Consider the following 20827-nt stretch of genomic DNA (forward strand, 5'->3'; position numbering starts at 1 on the left):
TAACATTTATTGTCATGAATCTTTCCCTGGAGGCAGAACTGAGAGATTTCCGCGAGATGGGCCAGCTGAAAAGTAAAAATAGGCTATATTGTAAAGATTCATGAAAATTAATATTATCTTTTTGGTCTTCATTTAAGGTTAGGCATTAGGGTTAGCAGTGCGGTCAAGGTTAGGTTTAGAATCAGATTTTGTGACTTTGTGGCTGTGCCAGCTAGTCACCACTCCGCAGAGCTTCCTCCAGTGCATGAGTCATCCCAATAAATGCCAACCTGCTGTGCATGCGTGTAAGTGTTTACGAAGACACACACATTTACCGGAGAAATTCCTCGTCACCAGCATAGCAGTCAGGACTGCTCCCTATGGACAGGAAGAGAGAGAGAGAGATGGGAAGAGAGAGAGAAAAGAGAGATGAATAGAGAAATAAAGAGACGGGGTGAGTGGCAGATTACTAGGTTAGTCTGAGAAGTGAGAAGGCTCACAGACGTTTAGTGAAGGCATTCCTGTGGATTATGAGATTATTCAAATAGAGCAGACCTTGAGTTTCCTCCTGGCGTTGAACTTCTTCGGCACTCCACTGTCTTCTGTCTGTGCATCATGGATGCCACCGTGGAGCGTTGCTGGAGAGAGAGAGAGAGAGAGAACAATGTCAAACAGAGGAAAACAGAGAGGAAAGTGTGTGTGTGTGTCTGGGTCGTGTGTGTGTGTGTGTGTGTGTGTGTGTGGTGTGTGTGGTGTGTGTGTGTGTGTGTGTGTGTGTGTGTTGTGTGTGTGTGTGTGTGTGTGGTGTGTGTGTGTGTGTGTGTGTGTGAGTGTGTACTTACGGACCCATGGGTGTTTGAGGGCCTCCTGGGCAGTGATCCTCTTGGCAGGGTTAATATCAACATCTGGTTAATCAGGTTCTTGGCTTCTGGAGTCACCGAGTCCCACTCTGGAGATGGAAAACACACACACACACACACCACACACACACACACACACACACACACACACACACACACAACACACACACACACACACACACACACACACACACACACACACACACACACACACACACGTTATGCAAAAACACACACACAAACACACAGATTGATAGACAGAGGTGACAGAGTGTGTGTGCTTGTGAGTGTGCGCTTGCATGTGAGTGTGTGTGTGTGTGTAACTCACGTCATAGGCTCCTGCTTTGATTTGCTGGTAGAGTTTGTGTTGGTCCTCATCCCAAAATGGAGGATACCCCACTAGCAGGATGTACAGGATCACACCTATACATAAACACACACAAGGACACACATACACGGACACACACATGGAGACACACATACGTTGAGTGGTGAGTGTCAGGTGGCAGTAGATATAGAAGAGAGAGGGATGAGACGGCGAGATAATAAAGTGATCTGCACTCACCACAGGCCCAGATGTCGACAGGTTTCCCATAGGCCTCCTTCCTCAGTACCTCTGGAGATAGGTAGCCTGGGGTACCTGCAAAACCTACACACACAACGACACAAACACAAACAGTCATCAAGCTGTATTTGACTTTACTCGTGTGCTGTGGATGATGTATGATGATTTTGGTAGTCAAACAGAGCAGACTAAACAACGCAACGAGACTGATTCCACTGTATGTCTTTTATTTTGTTGAAAACTGTTACCAAATACCATAATCAACAATGTAATTTTAAACTGAAATACATTTATTTAACTGAAATGGAAAGTTGAACTGGGAAGTCATGCTGTACAAATTGTAGTTTTTGACAGGTTATTTGTTATTTATATGTAAGCTTCGGCCTACTGTGTTCATTTTTGTATTTATTTGTTTTTACATTTTGTATTTGCAATGTAAATCATGTTGTCTAACTGACTATGATGCAATAAAGAAAGTATTGTAATTGGATATATTCTATTTGATCTAACAGGACTTATGACACAACAAACGAGGGGGTTCCAGGGGTTCCAACACCTGACATTCTATAATTCTCCTGTCATTCTGGTCTCTTGAGCAACCCATTCGATCAGCAGCTAAAACATTCAACTCCCTATATGTTGGTGATCTCCACCAAGAGGTCACCAACGATGTCTTATTTGACAAGTTCAGGCCTATCTGGGATATACACTCCATCCCAGTGGAGGCTCCTCAGAGGAGGAAGGGGAGGACCGTCCTCCTCAGTGAATTTCATAAAAAATAGAAAATAGTGAAACATTTAAAAAATATATATCCTTTTTAGATAAAACTGTACTAAATATATTCACGTCACCAAACAATTGATTAAAACACATTGTTTCGCAACGAAGGTCTACAGTAGCCTCAACAGCACTCTGTAGTGTAGCACAATGGTGTAGCCAAAGGACAGCTAGTTTCCGTCCTCCTCTGGGTACACTGACTTCAATACAAAACCTAGGAGTGTCACACCCTGATCTGTTTCGCCGGGCTTTGCGATTGTCTCCATCCCCCTCCAGGTGTCACCCATCTTCCCCATTATCCCCTGTGTATTTATACCTGTGTTCTCTGTTTGTCTGTTGCCAGTTCGTCTTGTTTGTCTTGTCAACCAGCTTTTTTGTTCTCAGCTCCTGCTTTTCCCAGTCTCTCTTTTTCTCGCCCTCCTGGTTTTGACCTGACCACTCTGCCTGCCCATGAGCCTGCCTGCCGTCCGGTACCGTTGCACCACCTCTGGTTTACTGACCCCTGCCTGCCTTGACCTGTCTATTGCCTGCCCCTGTTGGATTATTAAACCCTTGTTAATTCAACGTGTCTGCATCTGGGTCTTACCTTCATACCTGATAGTACGAACTGGCCCTGACTGACCCATCAGACCCGGGCCAGCTGCGCAATGCCATCTCCTCCCAAGGAGCCTCCACTGGTAGGCACAAGGAATTGCTTCGTGGTCTTATGGAAGGGGTTCAAATGTTGTCAGAGCGCCATGACCAGGCGTTGGACATGCTGCTGGAGCAATTCCACGGGTTGTCTGGGGGGCAGCCTGCCACGGTGGTAACCCCACTGCCCCTCAGTAACTCGTCAGTTAGCAGTGCCGCCTCACCGGCCACTCCACCTTCCCGGGAGCCCCGGTTACCTCCCCCGGAACACTTTAATGGAGAGCCGAGCACCTGTCTGGCGTTTTTAGCTCAGTGTGCCCTCATTTTTGTTCCTCTCGGATCGCTCCAAGATAGCCTACCTCATCACGCTGATGTCTGGGAGGGCTCTCACCTGGGCTACAACCATATGGGAACAACAGCCGGCCATGTGCCTGAGTCTGAAGGGGTTTGTGAGAGAGGTGAGGAGGGATTTTGATGCCCTGTTCTCCGGGAGAGAAGCTGCCCGGAAGGTAATCCAGCTCCGGCAGAACGCCCGCCGAGTGGCCAACTATACGTTGGCAGCGGAGAGTGCATGGAACCAGGAAGCACTGTTCGACATGTTCCTGCATGGCGTCTCGGAGGAGGTTAAGGACGAGCTTGCTGCATGGGAGTTACCCACAGATCTTGACTCCCTCATCGCTTTGACCATCTGCATTGATGAGCGATTGCGGGAACAACGGATGGATGTGTATCTGACCACCTCAGGTGGATCAGATGAATGGCAAGGAGCTGAACGGGAAGCGGCTCTATGTGGGCCGTGCCCAGACGAAAGCAGAGCGTCAGGCAGAACTGAAACAGCCCAGACATCAAGGAGTGAACCTTTATTTAAAATATCTGGAAGATGACAATGATAAGCTACACAAGGAGTTCTCTCATTTCGGGACTATCTCTCATTTCGGGACTAAAGGTACCAAGGTGATGAGGACGGAGGGCGGCCAAAGCGAGGGCTTTGGCTTTGTGGGCCTCTCCTTCCCCCCGAGGAGGCCACCAAGGCTGTGGCGGAGATGAAAGGCCGCATTGCYTCTACTAAGCCACTGTATGTGGCCCCAGCCCAGAACAAGGCACAGCGCGTCAAATTCCTCACAAACAAATACAAGAAGAGGATGGCCAGCAACATAGCTGAGACCAACCCTAACCCAAATATCATCTTTTACCAGCCTGCTGCTCCAACGGGCTACTTTGTGGCTGCCAATCAGGTAAATCCAAATGATTTGATTTCATGTGGARATTATTGTGAAATTGAAACTTGAGTAATGTGAATTACCGGAAAAATCCACTCAAAACCTACACTGAGTGTACAAAACACTAAGAACACCTTCCTAATATTGAGTTCCCCGCCTCTTTTTCCATCAGTGCAGCCTAAATTCGTCAGGGCGTGGACTCTACAAGGTGTCGAAAGCATTCTCGTGATTTAAGTGGATTTAACAAGTGACAACAGTATGGGATCATAGCTTTCACCTGGATTCACCTGGTCAGTCTGTGTCATGGGAAAGAGTTCAATCGTAATGTTTGTACCCGCAGTGTATATTTTGGTATTTTTTTCATTAGTCCACTGTTAATACAATCCCAAAATGTTTCGCACGTCAGCAGTCAAGAGTTTAAGATATTGGACTTTCAAGAAGAAAAGTGTCACTTGCCACACCATCATGATGCATTTTGCATCATCATGATGCATTTTGCGTAATGTGATGCATTTTGCATCATGATGATGTGAAACTCCAATATCTTGAAAACTTGACTGCTGACATTTGGAACTGTATTTAACAGTGGACTAATGAAAAAATGACCAAAATATAGTTGAGTGGAACAACTTTCACCGAAGCAAAACAAAGCATTTACAGTGCATTCGGAAAGTATTCAGACCACTTCACTTTTTCCACATTTTGTTACGTTACAGCCTTCTTCTAAAATGGATTAAATCTACACACAATACTCAATAATGACAAAGCAAAAACAGCTTTTTAGAAATCTTTGCAAATATATATAAAAATAGACATTTTCAGGTCTTGGCTGTGTGCTGAAGGTCGTTGTCCTGTTGGAAAGTGTGAGGTCCTGAGCGCTTTGGAGCAGTTTTTCATCAAGGATCTCTCTGTACTTTGCTCCGTTCATCTTTCCCTCAATCCTGACACGTCTCCCAGTCCCTGCCGCTGAAAWATATCCTCACAGCATGATGCTGCCACCACCATGCTTCACCGTAGGGATTGTGCCAGGTTTCCTCCAGACGTGACGCTTGGCATTRAGGACATAGAGTTCAATCTTGGTTTCATCAGACCAGAAAATCTTGTTGGTCATTATGGGGTATTGTGTGTAGATTGATGAGGGGAAAAAAATATTTTATACATTTTAGAATAAGGCTGTAATGTAACAAAATGTGGAAAAAGTGAAGGGGTCTGAATACTTTCAGAATGCACTGTATACCTTGAAGATAAGGTTGATTAATAAAAACATTGTAATTGAGGTTTAAAAATGTGAATATGAAAAAATATTCTAACAAGAGAACGAACAGCTAGTCTCTGGGCCACACAAACATGTGTTAAAACATGAATACAGTGTGTGTGTGTGTGTGTGTGTGTGTGTGTGTGTTGTGTGTGTGTGTGTGTGTGTGTGTGTGGTGTGTGTGTGGGTGTGTGTGTGTGTGTGTGTGTGTGTGTGTGTGTGTGTGGTGTGTGCCGAGTGGGTGGTGTGTGCCAACTGAATGTGTGTGGACGTACCGAACCATGCCTGTTGGTCTCCCTGCACCTCGATGGCCAGTCCAAAGTCAGCCAACTTCACTGCAGCGTTCTTACACTTACTGGCCAGCAGCAAGTTCTCTGGCTACACAGGGGACAGATGGGACATGAAGTCAAACACTTTCATGGGGTGCTGTGCACAGAGATCCTATTAAATATGTTCTAATATGTTATTATATGGTGCTAGGCCTAAAATCATGTCGTAGTAATGCTTCATCACTCTCCTTCTTGATAAAATAGCCCGTACACACCCTGGAGGTGTGTTGGATCATTGTCCTGTTGAAAAACCAATGATAGTCCCACTAAGCACAAACCAGATGGGATGGTGTATCGCTGCAGAATGCTGCGGGAGCCATGCTGGTTAAGTGTGCCTTGAATTCTAATTAAATCACAGACAGTGTCACCAGCAAAGCACCCCCACAACATAATAACTCCTCCTCCATGCTTTATGGTGGTAAATACACATGGAGATCATCCGTTCACCTACTCTGCGTCTCACAAAGACACGGCGGTTGGAACCAAATATCTTGAATTTGGACGCTAATGAACTTATCCTCAAGCATTTATTTGGGCTGCAATTTCTGAGGCTGGTAACTCTAATGAACTTATCCTCTGCAGCAGAGGTAACTCTGGGTCTTCCTTTCCTGTGACGGTCCTCATGAAAGCCAATTTCATCTTAGTGCTTGATGGTTTTTGCGACCACACTTGAAGAAACTTCCAAAGTTCATGAAATTATCCGTATTGAATGACCTTCATGTCTTAAAGTAATGATGGACTGTCGTTTCTCCTTACTTATTTGAGCTGTTCCTGCCATAATATGGACTTGGTCTTTTACCAAATAGGGCAATCTTCGGTATACCACCCCTACCTTGTCACAACACAACTGATTGGCTCAAACGCATTAAGATGGAAAGAAATTCCACAAATTAACTTTTAAGAAGGCACACCTGTTAATTGAAATGCATTCCAGGTGACTACTTCATGATGCTGGTTGAGAGAATGCCAAGAGTGTGCAAAGCTGTCAGCAAGGCAGAGGGTGGTTATTTGAAGAATCTCAAATATAAAATATATTTTGATTTGTTTATCACTTTTTTGGTTACTACATGATTCCATATGTGTTATTTCATCGTTTTGATGTCTTCATTATTATTCTACGATGAATAGAAAATAGTAAAAATGTAGAAAATCCATTGAATGAGTAGGTGTTCTAAAACTTTTGACCGGTAGTGTACACACACAAGCATACACACACACACACACACACACACACACACACACACACACACACACACACACACACACACACACACAGATGGTCCCATCGTTAACAGACGTGTCAGTTTGTAATTTATTTAATATATTTGTTTCTTTATTAGGAACCAATCTGTCTGTTAACAGCTGTGTTCTGGTGCTGTGGTAAGCCAGTGCTAACAGTCACACACACATACATACAAACACACACACACACACACTCACTCACAAACAGATAGTGATCTACTGTAGCAGTGTTACCAATGCAGCATGTGGCAATTATTGAGAGTAATTGATTTGTGGCATGCAGGGTAGAGGAGGGAAAGAGGGGTGTGTGTGTGTGTGTGTGTGTGTGTGTGTGTGTGCATGGGTTTGTTTGTTTTAGTGTCACTATTAGCTTAAGGAGGGGAACAGGAGTATTGTAGTATTGTATTATTATGCACATTCACTGACAGCAGAGTGGGCTGATTCAATGAGATATGGATTATCATTCAACCTCACTATCACAAACACACACACTAACTTGTGTGGTTTGCTGTGGTGGTGTTCTCTGGTGGAAGTTAGGCTGAGAAAGTGGGTGAGAGAGAGCGAGAGAACAATGTAGGCTGTAGACTACACACTGTAAAGGTCATCTAATACACACTAACAGAAGTAGGCCCGATGTTATCTATAAAGCACAGAGCGATACTGCAGCATTCCCTGTGCACTATTGATCCACAACATATAGTAGATAGATAGTTGCCAGGGTGTGTGTATGCGTGCGTGCCTGTTACGTGAGTGTGTGTGTGTGTGTGTGTGTGTGTGTGTGTGTGTGTGTGTGTGTGTGTGTATATATAATATACTCAACACACACACACACTACATTCAAAAGTTTGGGTTCACTTAGAAATGTCCTTGTTTTTGAAAGAAAAGCAAATTTTTTGTCAATTAAAATAAGATCAAATTGATCAGAACATACAGTGTAGACATTGTTAATGTCCACAGAACAGCGCAAACTGCTCTAACCAGAATAGAAAGAGAGTGGGTGGCTCCAGTGCATAACTGAGCAAGAGGACAAGTACATTGGAGTGTCTAGTTTAAGAAACAGACACCTCACAAGTCCTCAACTGGCAGCTTCATTAAATAGTACCCGCAAAAACACCAGTCTCAACGTCAACAGTGAAGAGGCGACTCCGGGATGCCGGCCTACACACACCAGCCAGGTCGTTCAAGATCCACTGCGAGATTAGCAGCCAGGTCACCGTCCATCCATGTCTGAGGACGTCGGGAGATGATGTGGAAGCCGGCCATTAGAGGCAACAGTGAGCGCTGTTACCTTCAAGTAGGTTTGGGTTTTGCTAGGGCGGTGTGAATGGCAGATGGGCGTAAGCCTAAACCTAAACTTAACCCAAAAACCTAACCTAACTTTAACCCTAACCCTAGCMCCTAACCCTAGCTCTTAACATAATTTAACCCTTATTCTAACCTTAACCCTAAACCCCCTAGAAATAGCATTTGACCCTGTGGGGACTAACAAAATGTCCCCAGTTGGTCACATTTGTGTTCGTTTACTATTCTTGTGGGGACTTCTGGTACCCACAAGAATAGTTAAACATGTCCACACACACACACAGTGGAACTGTGTTAATACCAGTGGGACTGCTGTATAATGTCAGCATGACCGCAGATCTATCTCAGAGTGTACAGGTAGAGAGCAGTTTTATTAGACTTTATTAGGCATTTCTATTGTGTTAGGAGCATGACAGGTTTGTAGAAAGTCGATCCTAACCTATTCTTATGCCTTGACAATTACACACATCTATGTCTTACTATACTTTAATTGATTCCAATTCAAAATCATATTGCCCCTAACCCTAGCCCTAACCCTTATCCTACTCCTAACCCTAACTAACTCAAATGCCTAAAGTAGCTTTTTTAGAAGTGAGGACCGGCAAAATGTCCTCACTTCACTGAATTTTAGTTGGCTTACTATTCTTGTGAGGACACACACACACACACACACACACACACACACACACACACACACACACACAATCTATTTTCATCCAGCTGACACCAAGATACACACACAATTACAGTTTCTTTTTAGCGCTTTGGTGCAATTTTCACAAGTATGTGGTAAATGTTCACAACTTGTACACACCTCAAAACTCGAAGCACATTTTCATTTGAATAAGTACAACACACAAATTACTAAAATTGCATTGGCCAATACAGTACTGTAATACCATAATATATGCCATTTATTTAGCAGAAACTTTTATCCAACATGAGAACAGTCCACACATTTTGATYTGTGAACACAGTGGGAATCGAACCCACAACTCTGGTGTTGCTAGTGCCATGAGCTTATGAACTGAGCCACTTACAGGACCACTACAATACGTAAGTACAATGCAAAACTGTAAAATTCAATACAGAATTACAATACAGGTGGAAGATGTATGATTGCCATCCCCATGAGCGTACCATCCTCCTTCAGCCCATGGATATCTTGGTTATGTGCTTAGGGTCGTTGTCCTGTTGGAAAGTGAACCTTCACCCCAGTCTGAGGTCCTGAGCGCTCTGGAGCAGGTTTTCATCAAGGATCTCTCTGTACTTTGCTCCGTTTATCTTTCCCTCGATCCTGACTAGTCTCCCTGATTGGTGGATTGGTGGAGTGCTGCAGAGATGGTTGTCCTTCTGGAAGGTTCTCCCATCTCCACAGGGGAACTCTGGAGCTCTGTCAAAGTGACCATCAGGTTTTTGGTCACCTCTCTGACCAAGGCCGGTCTCCCTCGATTGCTCAGTTTGGCTGGGAGGCCAGCTCTAGGAAAAGCCTTGGTGGTTTCAAACTTCTTCCATTTAAGAATGATGGACGCCACTGTMTTCTTGYGGACCTTCAACGCTGCAGACATTTTTTGGTACCCTTCCCCAGATCTGTGCCTCGACACAATCCTGTCTCGGAGCWCTACGGACAATTCCTTCGYCCTCATGGCTTGGTTTTGCTCTGACATGCACTGTCAACTGTGGGACCTTATATAGACAGGTGTGTGCCTTTTCAAATCATGTCCAATCAATTGAATTTACCACAGGACTCCAATCAAGTTGTAGAAACATCTCAAGGATGATCAATGGAAACAGAATGCACCTGAGCTATATTTCAAATCTCATAGCAAAGGGTCTGAATACTTAGTTAAATTGTTTTATAAACGTGCAAAAATTTCAACAAAAAAAACAGTTTTTGCTGTATTGTGGGGTATTGTGTGTAGATCCATGAATGCCTTCAACTGAAATGTGTCTTACGCATTTAACCCAACCCTTCTGAATCAGTGTGGTGCGTGGGGCTGCCTTAATCGATATCCACGTCTTCAGCGCCCGGGGAACAGTGGGTTAACTGCCTTGCTCAAGGTCAGAACGATAGATTTTTACCTTGTCAGCTTGGGGATTCGATCCAGCAACGGTTACTGGACTTACTTTCGGTTACTGGACCAACGCTCTAACCACTAGGCTACCTGCCACCTCTACACTCTAACCACTAGGCTACCTACCTGCCACCCTAGAATAAGGCTGCAATGTAACAAAATGTGGAATAAGTCAAGGGTTCTGAATATTTCCCGAATGCACCGTATGTCAGGCTTGGATTCATCATGTATAAAAGTTTTCTCCCCAGGTGTATGAACATGATGGCATTTACTGCGATTTCYATGGGAACCTATGGCCAAATGCTCAAGATAGGCTTGATGCAAACCAGTGGCTGCTAAACGTTTTTTTTTTTCTTTCTATAATTTGATTACATTGTGAACGATGTCTTCAATGATTTTACATTTACATTTAAGTCATTTAGCAGACGCTCTTATCCAGAGCGACTTACAAATTGGAAAGTTCATACATATTCATCCTAATCCCCCCGTGGGAATTGAACCCACAACCCTGGCGTTGCAAGCGCCATGCTCTACCAACTGAGCCACACGGGAATGATCACACCTTTATTATCACATAGGATAGAAATGATGGAAATGTGATGTTTAATCCATTTTAATGAGTAGTGCAAATGTTTTGCCTAATGTGAGAACAGTGTAATTTACTGTACTTCACAATACTGTAAAATACTACATTCAAAGAGCATTTAAAAAAAAAATGTATCTCACATTTTTTGCTATTGGATTAACTGGTTGTTAAAATAACTKAATTGAGAAGATATCATTATGTTGTATTTTGGTGATTACTTTTCCACAGTAAACTTGTTATTTTGGATCAATGGTTGTGTGGTGAACGATGTCAACAAGATTGGCTGCGTTACTAGTGTTACCAGTGGCTGCGTTACTAGTGTTACCAGTGGCTGCGTTACTAGTGTTCAACATACAGTTGAAGTCGGAAGTTTACATACACCTTAGCCAAATACATTTAAACTCAGTTTTTCACAATTCCTGACATTTAGTCCTAGTAAAAATTCCCTGTCTTAGGCCAGTTAGGATCACCACTTTATTTTAAGAATGTGAAATGTCAGAATAATAGTAGAGAGAATTATTTATTTCAGCTTTTATTCCTTTCATCACATTTCCAGTGGGTCAGAAGTTTGCATACACTCAACTACTATTTGAATTAGCTTTGCCTTCAAAAATGTTTTTGGGTAGCGTTTCGGTAGCCTTCACAAGCTTCCCACAATAAGTTGGGTGAATTTTGGCCCATTCCTCCTGACAGAGCTGGTGGAACTGAGTCAGGTTTGTAGGCCTCCTTGCTCGCACACACTTTTTCAGTTCTCCCCACACATTTTCTATAGGATTGAGGTCAGGGCTTTCTGATGGCCACTCCAATACCTTGACTTTGTTGTCCTTAAGCCATTTTGCCACAACTTTGGAAGCATGCTTGGGTCATTGTCCATTTGGAAGACCCATTTGCGACCAAGCTTTAACTTCATGACTGATGTCTTGAGATGTTGTTTCAGGATACAGATGTAGTCAGAAGTTTACATACACTTAGGTTGGAGTCATTAAAACGAATTTTTCAACCACTCCACAAATTCTTGTTAACAAACTATAGTGATGACCATCGTTATGTTTGGAGGAAAAAGGGGATGCTTGCAAGCCGAAGAACACCATCCCAACTGTGAAGCACGGGGGTGGCAGCATCATGTTCTGGGGTGCTTCGCTGCACAAAATAGATGGCATCAAAATAGATGGCATCATGAGGTTGGAAAATTAGCCTCCTCCTTTTTTCTCCAAACATAACGATGGTCATTATGGCCAAACAGTTCTATTTTTGTTTCATCAGACCAGAGGACATTTCTCCAAAAAGTACGATCTTTGTAGTCTGGCTTTTAATGGCGGTTTGGAGCAGTGGCTTCTTCCTTGCTGAGCGGCCTTTCAGGTTATGTAGATATAGGACTCGTTTTACTGTGGATATAGATACTTTTGTACCTGTTTCCTCCAGCATCTTCACAAGGTCCTTTGCTGTTGTTCTGGGGATTGATTTGCACTTTTCATACCAAAGTACGTTCATCTCTAGAAGACAGAATGTATCTCCTTCCAGAGCGGTATGACGGCTGCGTGTTCCCATGGTGTTTATCCTTGCATTACTATTGTTTGTACAGATGAACGTGGTACCTTTAGACATTGGAAATTGCTCCCAAGGATGAATCAGACTTGTGGGGGTTTACAATTTTTTTTCTGAGGTCTTGGCTGATTTCTTCTGATTTTCTCATGATTTTTCTCAAAGAGGCACTGAGTTTGAAGGTAGGCCTTGAAATCACTCACAGGTTACACCTCCAATTGACTCAAATTATGTAAATTAGTTTATCAGAAGATTCTAAAGCCATCACATCATTTTCTGGAATTTTCCAAGCTGTTTAAAGGCATAGTCAACTTAGTGTATGTACTTCTGACCCACTGGAATTGTGATACAGTGAATTATAAGTGAAATAATCTGTCTGTAAACAAATGTTGGAAAAATTACTTGGTCATGCACAAAGTAGATGTCCTAACCGACTTGCCAAAACTATAGTTTGTTAAAACTTATTGGGGTAGGGGGCAGTATTTTCACGTCCAGATGAAAAGCATGCCCAGAGTAAACGGCCTGCTACAAAGCCATAAAAGCTAGGAATATGCATATTATTAGTAGGTTTGGATAGAAAACACTCTGAAGTTTCTAAAACTGTTTGAATGATGTCCTGTGAGTATAACAGAACTCATATGGCAGGCAAAAACCTGAGAAAAAATCCAACCAGGAAGTGGGAAATCTGAGGTTGGTCGATTTTCAACTCATCTCCTGTTGAAGATACAGTGGGATATTGGTAATGTTGCACTTCCTAAGGCTTCCACTACTTGTGAAGTGGGGCCGAAGGAGAGGGGAATGAGTAATGTCTATCATGACCTGAACATGCGCTGACCATGCGCGTTCATGTGAGAGCAAGCTCTGTTCCATCGCACTTCTGAAGACAAAGGAATACTCCGGTTGGAAATTATTGAAGAAGTATGTGAAAAATATCCTAAAGATTGATTCAATACTTCGTTTGTCATGTTTTTACGGACTGTAATATAACTTTTTTAACTTTTTCGTCTATACTATCCGCTGGACTTGCCCGCGCGTCGTGAGTTTGGAAAGTGTACTGAACGCTAGAACAACAAGGAGGAATTTGGACATAAATGATGGACATTATCAACAAAAAAATAAAAATTGTGGAATTGGGATTCCTGGGAGTGCATTCTGATGAAGATCATCAAAGGTAAGTGAATGTTTATAATGTTATTTCTGTCTTCTGTTGACTGCATAATATGGCGGATTATTTGTGTCTTGATTGGGCTCTGAGCGCCGACTCAGATTATTGCATAGTTTGCTTTTCCGTAAAGCTTTTTTGAAATCTGACACAGCGTTGCATTAAGGAGAAGTGCATCTAAATTCCATGCATAACAGTTGTATCTTTTAGCAATGTTTTATTATGAGTATTCCTGTAAATTGATGTGGCTCTCTGCAAAATCAAAGGATGTTTTGGAACTTCTGAACGTAAGGCGCCAATGTAAACCTCAGATTTTTACCGAACAAAACATGTATTGTGTAACATGAAGTCCTATGAGTGTTCATCTGATGAAGATCATCAAAGGTTAGTGATTAATTTGATCTATATTTCTGCTTTTTGTGAATACTCTCTTTGGCTGGAAAAATGGCTGTGTTATTCTGTGAATAGGCACTCACCTAACATAGTCATTTGGTTTTGTCGTAAAGCCTTTTTGGAAATCGGACACTGTAGCTGGATTTACAACCAAGTGTATCTTTAAAATGGTGTAAAATACATGTATGTTTGAGGAATTTTAATTATGGGATTTCTGTTGTTTTGAATTTGGCGCCATGCAGTTCACTGGCTGTTGAAGAGGGGGGACGCTACCGTCTCACGTACCCTAGAGAGGTTTTAACAAAGAAATGTGTGGAGTGGTTGAAAAACGAGTTTTAAGACTCCAACCTAAGTGTATGTAAACTTCCGACTTCAACTGTACTTGTGAAAATAGTGCCAAAGTGATTAAAGAATCTGTAACTCACCTTGAGGTCCCTGTGTACCACGCCGACTGGTGACAGTGCAGCACGGCCTCCAGGATCTGCTGGATGCAGTGACTGTATAACAACACCAGGGGAGTCGGTTAGTCTCTGCCAGTGTGCTGCATCTGATCTGTGTTCCTGTGGTGTATTGCAGTGCTTTTAAATTGTGCAAGACAAATTATTATGTGTGTGTGTGTGTGTGTGTGTGTGTGTGTGTGTGGTGTGTGTGTGTGTGTGTGTGTGTTGTGTGTGTGTTGTGTGTTGTGTGTGGTGTGTGTGTGTGTGTGTGGTGTGTGTGTGACGTGACAGTTGGTTGTGTTTAGGAGAGGCTATGTCTACCTTGGTGACTTTCTCTGGCTTATTATTTAAAAACTGTATCAAGACAAATTATGTCCTATCTATTTAAGTCCCAAAAGTGGAAACTCCAAGTTAAAATCAGGCACCCCTCAAATGTCAAGTATTTGAAGGTATTTGATACACGCACACTTGTACAGTAAAAGTGCATGAACATGTCAATACACCCAGGCTCAAGTCCACTCCTGCGTCTCTCTGTCCTGAATGACATTCTGTGTTATCACTGGACTACAAAGGAGTGGATGCTCTTGATAATCAGCACACCTAAAACACTCCACATTGACTTGAGAGACAGTGGAACCTGCCACAGAGTGTGTGTGAACCACCTGCCAGCGCAGATGTTGAAGAGGAACTGCACTATACGAGTCAGGCAGCGTAGGAGTGCGCCTGCATGCCTGAGTGCGTCCGTGTGTGGGTGTTTATGTATCGGTGTGATCCTGTACATCCTGCTAGTGGGGTATCCTCCATTTTGGGATGGAGCCTATGACGTGAGTTACACAGACACACTCGCATGCAAGCGCACACTCACAAGCACACAAACACTCTGTCACCTCTGTCTATTAATCTGTTTGACAAAAGGAAGGGTCTGTGTCTCTGTGTGTGTGTGTGTGTGTGTGGTGTGTGTGTGTGTGTGTGTGTGTGTGTGTGTGTGTGTGTCGTGTGTGTGTTGTGGTGTGTGTGTGTGTGTGTGTGTGTGTGTGTGTGTGTGGTGTGTGTGTGTGTGTGTGTGTGTTGTGTGTGTGTGTGACGTGACAGTGTGGTTGTGTTTAGGAGAGGCTATGTCTACCTTGGTGATTTTCTCTGGCTTATTTATTTAAAAACTGTATCAAATACAAAGTAGAAAATATACTTCACCAAATGATAACAATTACAATTTCAAATGTTAATTTCACTCCCAGTTTCTTTGACTGAGAAATACTTTCCCTCCAACTCTCTTTATCTCCGACTTTCACTTTCTTTTGTTGCCACAAGCAAATACAACCAGTCTTGGATATGCAGACAGACGGACAGAGAACACATGCAATGCGGGCAAAAATCTGAACACACACACTCAGGGTAGGGCAATGTAGCAAATTTCACACACCATGAAATATGTATGTGCACATCCAATCTTTTCTCAATTTCCTCTACCCCTCATACAGTACTCCCTCTATCCTTGCTATTTTCTAACTCACCTCTTTCACTCTGTCCAATTTCCCTTTCTCTCTCTCTCCCACCCCCACACAACGCCTCCACAGTCAAATTGATTTAAGTCTCCCTCCTGAGGGGCAAGTCTGTCTGTCTGTCTGTCTGCAAAAAGTGCTCAGTGCAATGGAAAGGTAAAACTGAGTAACATTGAACAGGAGAGAGGGAGAGTAAGAGACAGAGAGAGAGAGACTCAAAATGGCAATGTTTCCCATGCCAATTTTATTTTTTATTTAACCTTTATTTATTTTTTATTTTTCAACCCTTTTTTCTCCCCAATTTCGTGGTATCCAATTGGTAGTAGTTACAGTCTTGTCTCATCGCTGCAACTCCCGTACGGACTCGGGAGAGGCGAAGGTCGAGAGCCATGTCCTCTGAAACACAATCCAATCAAGCCGCACTGCTTCTTGACACAATGCCCATCCAACCCGGAAGCCAGCCGCACCAACGTGTCGGAGGAAACACCGTACACCTGGCGACCGTGTCAGCGTGCACTGCGCCCGGCCTGCCACAGGAGTCACTAGTGTGCGATGAGACAAGGATATCCCGACCGGTCAAACCCTCCCTAACCCGGACGACGCTGGGACAATTGTGCACCGCCCCATGGGCTGCCCAGTCGCGGCCGGCTGCGACAGAGCCTGGACTCGAACCCAGAATCTCTAGTGACGCGTCTAGCACTGAGATGCAGTGCCTTAGACCGCTGCGCCACTCGGGAGCCCATGGTGTATGGGGTACATGCGCTGAAAAATGGCTATAAAACTGGCATAGGATGGGTGGGAGATAACACAATGGGTGTTTCTGCACGAATCATAGAGGTAGAAAGAGGACTCATCTTTATATCTGTACCATTATAGTGTCTGTGACAGCATGGGCAGTGCCACTGAGGCTACAAATCCCCACCCAGTTGACTATTTTAAAATGGTGGATGATGTCAATGTCCAATAGCAAATGGCAATGTCCATGATAAAACAGGTTATATCCATGATCTCTATGGCAAGAATACGAAGGAGAGAGGAGGGTAACCTTTGACCATGTATTATTTGATCTGACTTTATTAAACAACACCATTCACCAGAGTAGCCTGTAATTCTCTGTAGAGCAGTCTGTGTGTAATGTAGATAATTCTGCACATGGGCAGAAGCTCAGATTTGTTGCTATTGGGAAGAGGGTTCCAGAGAATTCGGGAAATGCAGCCTCTCCGTAATTAGCATTCTAAGTAACAGAATTGAATATAATAGCATAGTATAATGCTACTCCAAGACAACAACAAAAAATCACATAATTTCTTATGAGATTTCAGGTCGATTGTGCGAATGGTCGCATTTCTCTCATGAGGCACGCCACTAGGTAAAACGTGTGCTTGGATTGAAACAAAACAGTTAGAATAGTCCAACAGTTTGTTAAAAGCAGTTAGCTATGGTAGCTATGTCTAATAAGGTGGAAGTCAAATTTTTTTTGCCATTACATAGTCACTTATAGAAGAGGGCAGTGTAACCAAACCGCTTTTTCTATTCCCAACACGAACAGATAGTTTGAKGACACATGATTGGCTCTTGGTACAAGGAACCAAACAGTTGATTGGTGCATTGCAAAAAAACGGCAGAAGACAAGACTGAACAAAAAAAATAATACAGCAGCCACTGGAATAGCAACTGTTCATTTGCCAGGTGCCCCAGCTATAGTTATTCTCCACATACTAACAACGACACTATCTTATGATGTATTTCTGCATCACATTGATGGGATGTCGCTTAATTTGTTGAATCTATCAGTTTCCCGCAACAAACAACAACTAGCTAGCTAACATAGCGTGGTAGCTCGTTCCCGTGCTATCTACAGTAGGTTAGTCATGAAAGCTGGAAAAGTTAGTTAGCTGCTAGCCAATCAATCTAGAAGCCTGGCTTTTTATTCGGGTTATGACGTTCTGTTTTGTATGTGTTGTAAATGTTGACTCCTCACGCTTTGATTGGTGTAGCTAATATTGCACCGATCTAGCTATGTTAGCTAACTTGGCTAAGTAGGTCATAGAATGTGAGCCAAACAGACGGTAAGTTATTAGCTCACGTTAGCTAGTAAAACTCAGAATGACACTGGCTGTAAGTCAGGTGCAGAAAGCCCTCGAATTGAACTGAGAGAGAGAGAGAGCACATGATAGAGCAAGCTGATGGAAGAGGGTGAACTGTGTAAAAAGGTGTTTACCTGGCATCTGCTTCACTGTAGTACTCTCTGGCCACAATGTCCTCAAACAGCTCTCCACCTGTCACTCTACAACACAAAGAGACTAGTTTACACACACACACACACACACACACACATACACCCTTACAAAAAAAAAACGTGGCAATGCAGTTTCACATGTGAAAATCACATTGAGCTTAAACATATTTTCACATGTATTACATTCAGAATAAAAAACCTAACCTATATTTATTATTTAACGAGGCAAGTCAATTAAGAACACATTCTTACAATGACGGCCTACTCCGGACGATGCTGGGCCAATTGTGCGCCGCCCTATGGGACTCCCAATCACGACCGGACGTGATACAGCCTGGATTCGAACCAGGTACTATAGTGACACCTCTTGCACTGAGATGCAGTGCCTTAGACCACCGCGCCACTCGGGAGCCCGGATGTTAACACCCCCTTTTCACATGTGCAGAGAATAACATGTTTTCACCTCACAAGTGAATTGCAAGTTCACATTTGAAGAACATGAATATGTGAAAATCACATTTGCAGTTTAACGTGTAAGAAAACRCTTCAAACTTTCACAATTGCAAGTTTACATGTGGGGGTGAAATAGTGTTATTCTCTTCACTTGTGAAAAGGGGGCAATGTTTCCACAAGTGGAATTGCAAATTCTGTAATGTCATTCTGTAAAAAGGTTACTTACCCTAATAATTATTTCTGAGCCATCCGCTCCATTATTATTATTATTATTGTAATCCTCCATAGTTTTGAATTGATATACATGTACTTAGCACTACCATTATGGAGAGGCATCTCTCTCTGTTACTACTGCAGACACCCACCTCTTTTCTTTGTACGTCGGTCCGTGACCATTGGAAGAAGCCCATTGAAAAGAACAGAGAAGCTAGCTCTCTGTGTCTCCTTGTTTTTTATCCTGTTTRCTGCTTTTTACGGATGGTTGTTTTTTCAAAATCAAGAGATAACATGTTTAACTAAACTGTGTTGAGTTTTCTGTTCATTTTGATGTATAATTTAATTGTTTTGACCGAGTGAAAAACTAGTGAGATTTTCCTATTTACATGAGTGTAGCCAAGCTAAGTAGCTAGCTTGTGTACATTTGTGTACATATGAACCACGCTAATGATGTATTTTAGAAGGTAACTTTTTGCGAAATGTATATCTAATGGTCGCATGTTAATTGCTAACTGCTAGCTAGCTTAGTGATAGGCACTAGCTAGCCTTCCATTTCTTCCTAACTAGCTATTTTTAGCTTCTGTTTTTGTTAGCTGTCCATTGTTTTTTGTTACATTTAATGAACAGGCTTAAAAGGGATTTTAACGTATTTGAAAGTGTGGCATGTTTGCTTTTGTGAATGTGTTTGCTTATAGAATGAATGTAAACAGATACTTTTCTACAAAGAGATGGTTTTGAAATAGGGCTATCAGAGTTAGTCAGTTAACTTAACCGCCTCATCTGAAAGCATTCAAAATACACTGAAAACACCAAAATACATAATCTATACAGCTAAAAACAACAAGGTGATGTCACCTAAAAAATATAAGTAGAATTTGAGGTTAAAGAAATTGTGCTTTATCAATTTACCTGATTTTGCTAATCGTTACTTTGGACAAACTCAAAACGTAAATATTCTTGTAATGCGTTTTATATTTATTTTATATTTAACCTTTATTTAACTAGGCAAGTCAGTTAAGAACAAATTCTTATTTACAATGACGGCCTACCCCGGCCAAACCCGGACGACGCTGGGCCAATTGTGCGCCGCCCAATTGTGCACCGCCCAATGGGACTCCCAATCACGGCCGGATGTGATACAGCCTGGATTCGAACCAAGGTCTGTAGTGATGCCTCTTACACTGAGATACGGTCAAGACATTGGCTTCTCCCGTGGGAGACCCGGGTTCTAATCCTGCCAGTTACAAAAGCACATGTGAAACTTAGAATATCCCATGTGAAATGTTGGGAAACCACTATTTTGTGTTCACGTGAAAAATCCATGTGAAACTTCACAAGTTAACGAAAAACACTTTTCACGTGATTTGTTCATACATGTGTGTTCATGTGTCCAAAAACCACGTGCTTTTTCTTACATTGTTTTTTTCAGGTGATTCTTTTACATATTTTTTTGTAAGGACACACACACYCACACACCACATATAGTGACATGCACAAATGCACGCACGCACGCATGCAAGCACACACAACCAAACATGCATGCACATGCACGCACACACCGGAGGGGGATGTCCTCATTAGGGGGAAACCCTCGGCTCTGCAGGAATCTCTCCGGCTGTGTTGCCATGGAGACAGGCTCCACTGCGGGGCAGTATGTGGGTGTGTGTGTGTGTGTGTGTGTGTGTGTGTGTGTGTGTGAGTGTGTGTGCGTGAGTGAGTGTGTGTTTGTGTGCATGTGTGGAAGGCTAAAGATGGAACTGAGTGTGTGCAAAGGGGGGGATGGTTATGTAATTGGGGGAAATCTCCTTGGAAACGGGGAGAGAAGGACCGAAAAAGAGGAGCGAGAAGAAGCAACGAAGAAGGAAGAGGAGAGGGGGAGGATGAGAGGAGAGGGAGATAAGAAGGAAGGCGAGAAGAAAAGGAAGGAAAATGGGATGGAAGGGAAAGAGAATGGGGAGAGGAAGAATAGGAGGGAGGGATAAAATATATTAAGAGGGATGTGAGCGCTGCCACTCACAGGTCAAACAGAAGGTAGTGGAAGCCCTCCTCTGATATACTGTCAT

At 42.9% G+C, this 20827-nt stretch overlaps 1 protein-coding gene and 1 non-coding gene across 2 annotated transcripts in view; both read right to left on the reverse strand.

Moving 5' to 3' along the window:
• The window catches only part of LOC111963794 (calcium/calmodulin-dependent protein kinase type II subunit beta-like), a 57271-nt gene that overhangs the window by 28435 nt on the left and 8009 nt on the right, over nucleotides 1–20827 (reverse strand). Inside the window, 11 exon segments of the mRNA XM_070443529.1 lie at nucleotides 315–357; nucleotides 535–566; nucleotides 569–617; nucleotides 826–878; nucleotides 881–942; nucleotides 1169–1262; nucleotides 1405–1488; nucleotides 5562–5664; nucleotides 14343–14368; nucleotides 14371–14414; nucleotides 18078–18143. Coding sequence (XP_070299630.1) covers nucleotides 315–357; nucleotides 535–566; nucleotides 569–617; nucleotides 826–878; nucleotides 881–942; nucleotides 1169–1262; nucleotides 1405–1488; nucleotides 5562–5664; nucleotides 14343–14368; nucleotides 14371–14414; nucleotides 18078–18143 — 656 coding nt within the window.
• On the reverse strand, nucleotides 10714–10786 carry trnaa-ugc (transfer RNA alanine (anticodon UGC)). The gene has a single exon. It is a non-coding gene; the product is annotated as a tRNA-Ala (tRNA).

Source organism: Salvelinus sp. IW2-2015, linkage group LG5 (genome assembly GCF_002910315.2).
Source record: "Salvelinus sp. IW2-2015 linkage group LG5, ASM291031v2, whole genome shotgun sequence".
Classification (NCBI taxonomy): Eukaryota; Metazoa; Chordata; class Actinopteri; order Salmoniformes; family Salmonidae; genus Salvelinus; species Salvelinus sp. IW2-2015.